Source organism: Olea europaea, chromosome 22 (assembly GCF_002742605.1).
Source record: "Olea europaea var. sylvestris chromosome 22, O_europaea_v1, whole genome shotgun sequence".
Classification (NCBI taxonomy): Eukaryota; Viridiplantae; Streptophyta; class Magnoliopsida; order Lamiales; family Oleaceae; genus Olea; species Olea europaea.
This window is the reverse complement of record NC_036258.1, coordinates 14,453,375-14,465,174: the sequence shown is the minus strand read 5'-3', so window position 1 is coordinate 14,465,174 and position 11,800 is coordinate 14,453,375. Positions and strand designations below refer to the sequence as shown.

The following is an 11,800-nucleotide window of genomic DNA, read 5'->3' as shown; positions in this document are numbered from 1 at the left end:
AGTTTATTGTTTGTAAATTTGCCTAATGATTTCTTTATTGTAATAATACAAACCTACCAATGCCAACCAGTACATAACCGTAATCAAATATAAGATTGGACAGAATAACACTGAAAAGAATGAAATGCAAAAGGATCGAGGCAAGAGTTGAACTATTTGTCCTTAAGACGAAATTGCCCCCACACAGGTGCCGAAGATGGATTGACAAATGTCTTCCAAGATACAACAATCAACTTCAAGTGATTACAGCACTACAAATCAAGAGAAATGACGACTCAAATGTGTTTTGAACTCCTTCGAATGGAAAAAGAAAGGCTAATTTTATGCAGAATTTTGTCAGTCATTTTGGTGTTATATGATATGCTATGAATGCATAAAAATGGATGTGAATGATTTCTACATATAGCGGTTCAATTTATAGAGGTTGAGGACGTGTACATGAAGTGAAATAACCCAAAATTCAGCCTGTTTCTCAAAGAATCGCACATGGCAGTCTATCACTCACTTATAGCCAGGCTACAGCTTGAGTGGTGGTATCGCACATTGAATTTTCAATTTTAATTTTAAAATTATATTTTTTAACCCCACTTCGTTCTCTAATTTAGAAATGGCAAAAATACTCGTCAAACCTGATACCCGTGGGGACCCCTCCCTAACGGGGCAATGATTACCCACTTAATCGGGTAATCGGGTTGGGTACACGCCCAGCCCTTTTTTTTTTTTTACAAAAAAATTCAATACTTTATATAGAAAAACTCCACATTTTCATTAATTTTAATAGAAGATGATAATTAAGATTATCAGAGGAATATGATAAACAATAAAAATCTTAGTTTACCAAATATATTCAAGTAATTTAACTTTTAAAAATAAATTAATTTATTAATTAAAAATTTTATAACTATATTATTGTCCCACTTGAATGAATGGAAGCAATAAAATGAATTATCAAAAACTAAACAAAAAATTAAAAATTAAGTGGGTATGTAAACGGGGTAATCACCCTGACCTGCCCCCCCAACTTGTCCTGCCCCGCCCCTCCTTAAATGGGTAACGGAGCGGTGGAAGGGGGATCCCGCCCCGTTGCCATCCCTAATCTAATTCCTCATTCATCTGAAAATAGTTTTCGACGTCCAAATACACCAAATTCATCCACTAGACGAGTAGGACATGATTGATCCATTTCTCGCTCAACTCGAGCAGCGGGATCGATAAAGTTTGTTAAAAATCAACTTTCCTTAACTATTTTCCAACAACAATAAGATAAAACCAATAGAAACTTGAACACGAGCTTACTAACATGAAGATGATAAACAAAAATGTTAATTCCTACTCATTCTTAAGTTCTATTGATCCACAAAACCCTTTTTCTTGCCTCCAAAAAATGTTAACCAAGAAATCGAAGCAGGCTTGTAAGAATAATATGTCTGTGTGGAACCCGCTTAATCTAAAAGCTTAAACCCTTACATAAGGCCAAATACGTATCATCATACCCCATCATGTATAGGCATGTTTATGTATTTTTTTTTTCATCAAAACCTTACACATGTTCAATTTCATTTAAATTGATGGAAACGAAACCTAAATGACGAGATTTGAACTCAGGATTTTTGTTTGTTATGATACCATGTTGAACCAATTTAATAAAAGCTTAAAATTTTATATAGCATCAAATGTATATCATTTAACTATTGCCATCAACAGTCCGTAATATAATATTTCAAGGAATGCTACAATACTGCATTCCTTAAATGTGATATTGTTCCATCAATTCCAATTATTGTGCGCAGAAGAATTTTAGGTGAACAGCTTTCCAGAATACAGCAAAGACTTAAGTAGTTCTTATAACCGACTCCCCATAGTAATCATTTTCTGGCCTTTGGAACCAGCACCAATGGATATTCCACTAGTACAGTTACACGAAATTTCTCATTCATGTTTAGCTCTTTTGGATCATTTCAATGTGGAAGAGACCAGTCGAATTTTATAGAAGTGTTTCTTCCTATTGTCCATTTTAGCTTCAAAAAGCTCTTTCAAAATCGGAAGTTCTTTTAGAAATCAGTTTTCAAATATCAGTTAAGGTAGAAATCTGTTTTACAACAGAAGCAAAAGCAAAAGTCCTATAACATAAGATTCAAGGCTTTGGGTCTGAACTTGTATGAAAATTTCACAGCTACCATGATGAACAACCCTCAAATTCTGTACTTCAGTGTTGAACCAGTTGAAGGAAAAGAGCACAAAACTCCCATTTTGGGAGCTTTGTTATGTGGTGGTCTGGAATCCATGAGTAAAGAATGTTACAAAGATGGTATTTGAGTTTTCCACTAGTGTGATTTTGATTTTCTCCTTCTTGTGCATCTGTAATATTTTACCCGTGTTTTGATTGATTCAGTTAATGGATCTTGTGTTTCTTGGCATGGTCAGCGGTGTTAATCTTCGAATGATAATCTCGTTTGAGTTTGATTGCATTGTAACAATACTAAGGTTCTTTATTTAAGCATTCCTGGATGTAAACTTAGGCATTTAGATATCTTTGTAACGTCATCCGGCTACCTCTCTTTAGTTTTCACCATCCTCATAGTGTACAAGATAAACCCCATCTATGCCTAGCAGTAATGATTCCTTAGTCTCGTCCTGCCCTTAAAATCCTTAAGCGACTTGATTGCATGACATTTCTGTAGCATATTACAGTATGATTATGGATAAAACCAAAATGTAAGATTAGAAAAATGAACATGAGCTTATTTAGCCTAATCAAGAGATACATAAAGATGTTTGCTTCCTCTTCATTCTGAAGTTCTATCAATCAATAAACCAATTTCTTACAGAAGAGAGAAAGATGGAGGTCGGATTCCACCGATGGAAGAAGTTCTAACCATGGTAGCATGCTATAAGCAAGATTATTCAGGTCTTATTTGGCTACTCCTTTTATGGGGATAGGAAGCCGCCCTTTAGAGCAAACATTTCCAGATGTTTTATTTAACATCTTCAAGAAAGACTCCTTGGTCAGGATTGGGGTTATTTATTATTAATAAAAGCGAAAGGGCTTTTCCAGCTGGTCCGCAGGCTCTTTCATTACTTCATTATTTCATATACCTCAAATTTTTCTTTTTGGATGCACACTTGATTGATAGTAGAAAACTATTTTTTCTTTTCTTTTTTTTTTTTTTAAACAAGAACTTTATTCAATCACCCCTCACTTATGGCAGAGGAATACTGTGGGGTCAAAATAACAAAGCAAAAAAAAAAAATCCTAACAAGCCATGTAGAACTAATCAACCCATCTAGTTACACACATCAACCTTACAATTATTGCCTAATATTTGGAAAACCAAGTTTCTCCGTACGAATAATACCTCTTAACAAATTTGGTATTTGATCAATGTGCATGTAACTCATCGTGATACCATCCGCCCCTTGTCTAGCTAGAAAGTCTGCGGCTCTATTTGCTTCTCTATTTTGGTGAGAAATGGTAAAACTGATTCCATCAAGTAATTTTAGTAACTCCTCCCAATAATCCCACAAATACCAAATCCTACATGAACGGTTTGTTAACCAGTTTACCACAACAGCTGAGTCACACTCAATTTCCACCTGTTGGAAGCCCATCTCTTTACATAGCTCTACACCATTTATCATAGCACGCAACTCCGCTTCATTGCTACTTCCAAATCCGTATGGGGCAGAGAAGCCAGCAATCATATTACCGTGATGATCCCTGATAACTTCCCCACCTCCACAAGGTCCCGGATTACCAAGACTACTCCCATCAATATTTAGTTTTACCCAACCATCAGCAGGTTTCCTCCAAGAAACAAAGAGGGTTGGTTTACTCGTCTTTGAACTCATAGGCACCTCAAAGGCTTTGAGGAGTTCATTGTCTATTTTACTTAGTTTTGAGACTTTGACAATTTCTTCAGCTAAGAGGCGCAACCAAACCTTTATTTTAAGCCATACCTCCTCTGTAGATTCTCGAATCTCTTCCATATGTGCCTTACATCGCCGTCCCCATAGTTTCCATGTTATCAAGCTTGGTAATAGCCCAATTAGAATTCCACGTTGTGAGGCATTTTTTGCGCGTGTGAACCATCTATTGACTCTTGTCCACCAAGATTGTGGCCCCATATAGTGCACACCCAAGGCTAAAGATGCCCACTTCCAAACTGTCGTAGCAATATCCCCAGAGTTAAGTACATAATCAAATGTTTCCACTTGTCCCTCTCACAAAAATCACAGAGTGAAGCTAGAGCAATTCCTATTGATCTCACCTTAGTATCCACACTTAAGCAGCCAAACTTCGCCTTCCACATACAAACAGAATTTTTTTTGGGTAGAAATTTATGTCATATCCATTTCATCCAAGGAATCTCTGGACTCCTCACCCTTACAATATCCCAGGCGCTTGAAGTGGAGAAATCTCCATTATCGTTCAGCTTCCATATGATAATATCACTTCCTTCTTTTCTGGCACCAATGGTTAGTACAATTTCCTCTGCCTTTACCTCCCCCACTAGCTCTTGAAGATGGGCGAGATCCCAACCATCTTCAATCCAGCAGTCTCTAACCTTCATTCTTGGGTTGGTTACCTCCAAGGCCTGCTCATTTAATGGGCCACTAGCTAACCAGCGATCATACAAAAATGAAGCTGACCCATCTTTGAACTTCCATTTTGAATTTTCATACACCTCAGGTAGCACCTTTACGATTGATTTCCACAAGCTTGTCGGGTGCTCAGGGATTGGCTTTCCAGTTTGCTCGAAGGGCAGATTCTGCAGAGCTACTTTAATTATAAAAAGAAGTCGAAAAAAAGCTTCTTTCACACCACGTATAGGGAAATTGGAAAAGGCTACCAAACCAAAGGGGATGTAGGGGGAGATATCCAAAAGTTTGGAATAGATTGGAGATTCATGGCGGTCTTGGCACAAACTTGGCAAGATTTCAAAAAGTGCTGAAATTTTGAAAAAGCCTTGTCAGAATAATATGCATACTGATATTTTAGGCATGTTAAACTATTCTGCTTTCATTAAACATAATATGGTCCCACCAATTACGATTTTAGTGTGGAAAAGAATTTTACGGAAACGGCTTTCCAGAATTCAACAAAGCCTAAAGTAGTTCTTATTAACCGACTACGCATGGTAGTCATTCTCTGGCCTTTGGAACCAGCACAAATGGATGTTCCATCTGCATAGTTACACCAAATTTCTCATTCATGTTTAGCTCTTTTGGATAATTTTCATGTGGAAGAGACCTGTCGAAAAAATAGATCAAAGAGGCAAGAATCAATGGAACAGTCTTTGCAGCCATGGGAAGGCCAGGGCAGATCCTCCTCCCTGCACTAAAAGGTAAGAATTCGAAGTTGTTTCCTTTAAAATACAAAGACGAGGTAAGAAATCTCTCTGTTCTGAACTTAAGTGGCTCATCCCATATAGATGGATCACGCCCAACAGCCCAAACATTGACGACTACTTGAGCATTTTTTGGTACTGTGTAATTCATTACTCTCAATCGACCGGTGAGGAAGCAGCAAAGGTGCAGAAGGATGCAGCCTTAGTGTTTCTGCATGCTTCGAGATAACGTATCTGCACTAAATGGAATTTTTTTGGGAAATCTTCATTGATTTCTGTGTCAATCTCTCCACGAACATTCATCATGGCCTCGGGATTTTTCAACAGTTCTGCCGTTGTCCATTCAACAGTCCAGGTAGTTGTGTCAGTGTCAGCAGAGAACAACTCCTGTCACACAGATATACAATATTGGATTGCAATCAACATGATAATACACAACATTTTAACTTTTTTTTCTGGTTCAATCATGTGGAGTACTACCTAATCCATCTAACCAAACATGTCATAAATCATATCCATGAAATTATATCTCATGTTATTTGTCTGAACTATCATTCGTTGGACAGAAAACAATTGCATGTATAGTACTATGTAGTCTTATTTCGGCATGTCTGCATAGACTGAAATGAGAACCACAGAGAAATCTTGCACACGGAGAATATTCAAACAAGAAGATATCAGAATCGCACTCCCCTTGAAGTTGAGAAAATTCAAGTATTTGTACAATTCTGATTTCAATCTATGAAAAATTGGCAAGATTTCAGATGTACTAGTTCTGATTTCAATCTACTGATACAGATAACTTAAATTACACAACAGAGCGAGTCTTCTGCAGCAGCCGATCCATCGAATAATGATGTGATTATATGACTTTATACAGAATACAGAATTTTGTTCTCGGATGGCTGCATTTCTTTCTTTCATAAATGGCAGATGTTGAAAGTTTGTGTCAATGCATGAGAAAACTCCCAAAATGTTCATCCACAATATCGGTTTGTTTACGTTCTGAACTTTGTACGGAAAAGATTTTAATCTAGTATATCCTGGTTTTATGTTAGCGTGACCCCGTTAGTTCACTAACAACCTAGTACATAGAACTGTAATAAAAAATTATAAACTGGTCCTTAACTGCTGTCCATGGCTCTAACACCATGTTGAACTACCTCATTTAAAAGCTTAGGCTGTAGAGAGGGGACAAACTTAATTTGAGTGTGAGGATTAGGCAAGGGGATGAGAAAGAGAGCTGACCATAAACAACTGGTTGATCCGATTGTTGGAAAAACCATTATCGAGAAGGGTCTCCAAGAAATCTTGATATATAGAAGAATTATTCCCTTCTTTTCGTCTTTCTTCAAGATAGGTTCCCACATATCATATATTTTTGCTTTCAGAACAGCCGTCTTCCTGCGCATGCCTTGAATATCTAGCTTGCTGAGAAATGGATAGAAATCCGATAAATTAGGAGCAGAAGCCACCTCCGTAGCCGTCCTTATAATGTCTTTCATCCCACCATCCTTGTTCTTTTCCTCCAATCCAGTAAAGACTCTTTACATCATAGAATTCCCAAAAACATTGAACACAGTTGCAAAAACCAGTTCAGCACTTTGACCTCCATACCTTTCTTTGACACCAAAAAATTTCATTAGGCCAGTTACTCTTCTCGCGCAATCCTGCTCGAGACTCTAAAGCTTTGTTTGAGAAATGCTCAGCATGACATAATGTATGTAAAAACTTCCAATTATCATTGCAATCTTCGGTCCATCCAAGTGATGAATGATTAAGTTCTTCCTTTGTAGCTGGAAGAGCCATAGGAAAATATCAGCCTGAAAAATTCGGATCCTTTGACTTTAGGATCTCCATAGCAGCTTCTGGTGATGATCCAACAATCATACACCGAGTTTCTAGTTTTAGAGACATTATAGGACCATAAATTTTAGCTAAGTTTGTTAGACTAACATGAGGCATTAGTCCTATGTGTGGAATGTTGCCTAAAATTGGCCATGGATTTGGCTCTGGTGGTAGTTTTTGGCTGTTTATAGAGACAAAACAAGATTTTAATTTCTTGATTATGACAAAAAGTATCGGCAAAAAGAGGGCTGGAAGAAGAACGTAAATTTCTTTTTCTTTTTTTTTTTTTTTTTTTCAAGAGCCATGAGGCTTTAACTTTGGGGTGGGTGATCAGGTTATTTTTGCTGGAAATCATATGCATTTTGGGGTTGGGATGGAAGGTTTTATGTATATTTTAATTTCTCAACTCTCATAATGCAACATTATCAAAATTCAAAAATAAGTCAACTTTGTAATCTTATGTTTCGTTCATATTTGCAAGGAATTAACTGAACTTCTGCAGGCTGATTATTTTCGAAAACTTATTTTATACAAGTTTAAAGGAAAAAACAGAGTATGTGAGACATAAAAATAATGATAAATAAGTATTATTTCTTAATATTTTAAATTAAGAATCAACTATGTGAATCGATATTCGTCATCCTATCTTCTCATTCTACGTCTACCGGAGAACTTCTGTAGGAGTCGGCAATTACGTACTCATGTGATAGAGGAAAGAAAGAAATCAACAAATTGCAATGGAAACAAATTAAATCTTGTTCTCTGTACTTGGAGTCCTTTTTATGACTCGTACTTCTTTCATTGCTAAAGTTGTGATTTAAAGTAAATAAATTAGTAACGTTAAGCATCATGGTAGTTTTGGCCTACCTTAAACTACTTTATCTCGTATTCTTTATGAATTCAGTAACCGTACCTTATCAAGTGGCTGGCTTCTGGGATCACATAACCATCTCGAAGTCTTTTTGAGTTAAAGAGTAAGAAATGGTTTACTGGGCATTTGGTGCACAGAATACACTTTAAGAAACATGTATTCAATAAAATCAAGAATGATAAAAAATAAAGCATTCTTTTTAGTTTCAAGTTCCTTTTCAGATTCTTGATTTTATCGGTTATGTTGCTATATTAGTGTAATCTCACAGAACAAACTCTTGAGTCGAGCTCACAGCACAGTATACATAAGAATTCTCAAGACCAAGACAAAGGGAGCGCCGTCTGATTCTCATATGCTCTTCCTGAGAAGTCTTAGAAGACTGGTCCTTAGGTATACAAGATACGTAAACCGTCCAGTAAGATGATAAATTATGAAAGATCATTGAAACATGAACTGATAAATGTAAATGTTTGCTTCCTCTTCACTCTTTAAGTTCTATCAATCCAAAAAACCGTTTTCTTGCCACCAGAAAATATTAACCAAGAAATCGAAGCAGGCTTGCTAGAATATGTCTACGTAGAATCAGTTGATCTAAAAGTTTAAACTGTTAGATAGGGTCGAATATTTAAATAATCTCTTCAACACACCCCTCATGTTTAGGTGGGATTTATTTATTTTCTCATCAAAACTTTACACGTTTGCAACTTCATTTAAATGGATGGTAACGAAACCTAAACGACGAGATTTGAACACAGGATTTTGTTTGTTACGATACCATGTTGAACCAATTGAATCAAAAACTTAAAATGTTATACAAAGTCTTATTGTTCTCAACAGTCTGTAATATAATATTTCAAGGAATGTTACATTCTGTATTCCTTAAACATGATATTATCCCACCAATTCTGATTATTGTGTGCAGAAGAGCAAACAGCTTTCCAAAATACAGTAAAGCCTAAAGTAGTTCTTATTAACCGACTGCTAGTGGTAATCATTTTCTGGCCTCTGGAACCAGCACCAATGGATGTTCCATCTGCATGGTTACACCAAATTTCTCACTCATGTTTAGCTCTTTTGGATTAATTCCATGTGGGAGAGACCAGTTGAAAAAATAGATCAAAGAGGCAACAATCAAAGGAATGGTCTTTGCAGCCATGGGAAGGCCGGGGCAGATCCTCCTTCCTGCGCTAAATGGTAAGAATTCAAAGTCGTTTCCTTTAAAATCCAAACTTGAGGTAAGAAATCTCTCCGGTCTGAACTCAAGTGGCTTGTCCCATACAGATGGATTGCGCCCAATAGCCCAAGCATTTACGACTAGTTGAGCATTTTTGGGTACTGTGTAATTCATTACTTGGCCAGTTTCAATAGCCCTGTGAGGAAGCAGCAAAGGTGCAGGAGGATGCAGCCTCAGTGTTTCTTTAGTACACGCTTCAAGATACGGTAGTTGCAACAAATGGGAATTATTCGGGAAATCTTCGTTGATTTCAGTGTCAATCTCACGATGGACATTCTTCATGGCTTCAGGATTTTTCAACAGTTCTACCATTGTCCATTCAACGGTCGAGGTAGTTGTGTCTGTGCCTGCAGCGAATAACTCCTGTCACACAGAAAATGGAAATTTTGTGTTAGAATTGTCCTTGTGGTGACAAAAAACTTCGCATGTTTGATATATAATATTAGATCAAAATAAACCCTTTAAATTTTTTTTCCTGATTCCTAATTCATATTACATAACGGAATGATTTTTCTAAAGCAGCTGAACCATCGAATGATGATGTAAATACATGGCTTTTTACAGAATACAGATTTTTGTTCTTGAATGACTCCATTTTCTTTCTTTCAAAAACAGCGGATGGTGAAAGTTTATAGCAATGAATGAAAAACTCAAGAAATGCTTGACAACATTAGTTTGTAAAAAAAATAAAATTTGAATCTAGCATATCCTGATTGTTTGTTAGCATGACCCCATCAGTTCAACTAACAACCTAGTGCGAACATGGACCTGTAATCTAAGATTATAAACTGGCCTTGGACTGCTCACTTGTTGTGAACTGACACGTGCACAATTTTCATAAATGGGTGGAAGTGAATATTTGTTTATCGGATACGATGCTGAACCATCTTATTTAAAAGCTTAAGCAAACTACCTTACTTTGTGTGTGCATGTAGGGTGGGTTGGGGGTTAGGGCCGTTAGGCAAGGATAAGACAGAAAGCTGACCACAAACAACTGGTTGATCTGATTATAAGAAAAGCCGTTGTCAAGAAGGGTGTCCAAGAAATCTTGACTTGTCGAAGAGTTATTCCTCCCATTTCGCCTTTCTTCAATGATAGGTCCCCATGCAGCACGAATTTTCGCTAACAAAACAGCTACCTTCCTGCGAATACCTTGAAGATCTAGCTTGCCGAGAATTGGATAGAAATCAGATAAATTTGGAGCTGCCAATGCCTCCACATAATCCCTTATAATTCCCTTCATCCCTCCATCCGAATTCTTTTCGTCCAATCCAATAAAGTCTGTCGACATCATAGAATTTCCCAAAATATTAAATACAGTTGCAAAAACTAGATCAGCAATTTTGACCTCCTTTCCTTCCTTTGATCCCACAAACTTGATAAGGCTAGTTATACTTTTCTCTCGCAATCTGGCTTGAGACTCTAGAGCCTTCTTCGAGAAAAGTTCAGCACGACATAATATACGTAAAGACTTCCAATTATCATTGCAATCTGCCCATCCAAGGGACAAATAATTAAGTTCTTCCTTTGTAGCTGGAAGAGCCTTAGGAATATATCGACCTGAGAAAATCCGATCCTTCGACTTTAGAATTTCTATAGCAGCTTCTGGTGATGATCCAACGATTATACACTGAGTTCCAAGTTTTAGAGACATTAAAGGACCATAGATTTTGGCTAAGTTAGCTAGACTAACATGAGGCATAAGTCCTATGTGTGGAATGTTGCCTAAAATTGGCCATGGATTTGGCCCTGGTGGAAGTTTTGCGCTGTTTCTAGACACAAAATAAGATTTTAAGTTTTTGATTATGATAAAGAGTACAGGCAAGAAGAGTGCTGGGAGAAGAAGAAAAGTGTCTTTGATTTCAAGAAATTTAGCCATGAGACTGGAAGTTGCTCTGCAGGAAATTAAGATTTTTTTGCTGCAATCTTCCTTTGAAGGATGCATTTGCTGCAATCTTCACCTAATTCATATTTTGCAATAGTATAATGGGGTCCACATCTGCATCATCAATGTATTCATGTTAGCAGGAAATAATAGTTTAATAATTTTATGATATATATCTTTTCAATTTTGCCCTTACCAAGTACCAACTGAAATTGGGAGAAAGATTGAAGGGCAAATAAGTAAATTTACCATGACAAACTCAGTTACTGTAGAAAACTTTGTCTCACAAAAAAAAAAAATAGTGGCGTCAAAGAGGGGCTTAGGCGGCTAGGACTTTTCTCAAATCTTGACTATCTCGTACTCTGAACCGATCCATCAAGTTACAACACCTTAAGTGACTGGGTTTTGTAGGACTATACAAATTACACCGGAATAATCCAAACTTCATACATGATAAAGAATAAAAAATGATGAAATGTGGAACTGAAAAATTGTCAATCCCGTAGAATATGCAGTGAAAATTAATCTTTCACTTTGACTTTAATTAAAATTTTGATTTTAATCCATACCATATACGGGACGTTATAAATTTTTGCCTTATCAAATGGCTGGAT

At 36.7% G+C, this 11,800-nt stretch overlaps 2 protein-coding genes across 2 annotated transcripts; both read right to left on the bottom strand.

Annotated features, from left to right (window-relative positions):
• Positions 1–3,309: 3,309 nt before the first annotated feature.
• LOC111371184 lies at positions 3,310–5,146 on the bottom strand. The gene is made up of 4 exons (XM_022993087.1): positions 5,078–5,146; positions 4,856–4,948; positions 4,383–4,769; positions 3,310–4,218 (listed from the first exon to the last, which is right to left on the bottom strand). Exons 1-4 carry the CDS (start codon positions 5,144–5,146, stop codon positions 3,310–3,312), a joined length of 1,458 nt encoding a protein of 485 aa, XP_022848855.1.
• Positions 5,147–8,855: 3,709 nt separating this feature from the next.
• Positions 8,856–11,293, bottom strand: LOC111371794 (probable (S)-N-methylcoclaurine 3'-hydroxylase isozyme 2). The gene is made up of 2 exons (XM_022993953.1): positions 10,287–11,293; positions 8,856–9,664 (listed from the first exon to the last, which is right to left on the bottom strand). Exons 1-2 carry the CDS (start codon positions 11,244–11,246, stop codon positions 9,059–9,061), a joined length of 1,566 nt encoding a protein of 521 aa, XP_022849721.1. The 5' UTR covers positions 11,247–11,293; the 3' UTR covers positions 8,856–9,058.
• Positions 11,294–11,800: the final 507 nt, after the last annotated feature.

Bases quoted from the DNA above. Each gene is read 5' to 3' on its own strand.
- LOC111371184 (XM_022993087.1), bottom strand. From the start codon at position 5,146: ATGACTACCATGCGTAGTCGGTTAATAAGAACTACTTTAGGCTTTGTT. The intron at 4,770-4,855 runs GTTTGGTAGCCT...GTAGCTCTGCAG, and splicing joins CTCCCCCTACATCCCCTTTG to AATCTGCCCTTCGAGCAAAC. The intron at 4,219-4,382 runs GTGAGGAGTCCA...TTTTTGTGAGAG, and splicing joins GCGCCTGGGATATTGTAAGG to GGACAAGTGGAAACATTTGA.
- LOC111371794 (XM_022993953.1), bottom strand. From the start codon at position 11,246: ATGCATCCTTCAAAGGAAGATTGCAGCAAAAAAATCTTAATTTCCTGC. The intron at 9,665-10,286 runs GTCAGCTTTCTG...TCTGTGTGACAG, and splicing joins AGATCAACCAGTTGTTTGTG to GAGTTATTCGCTGCAGGCAC.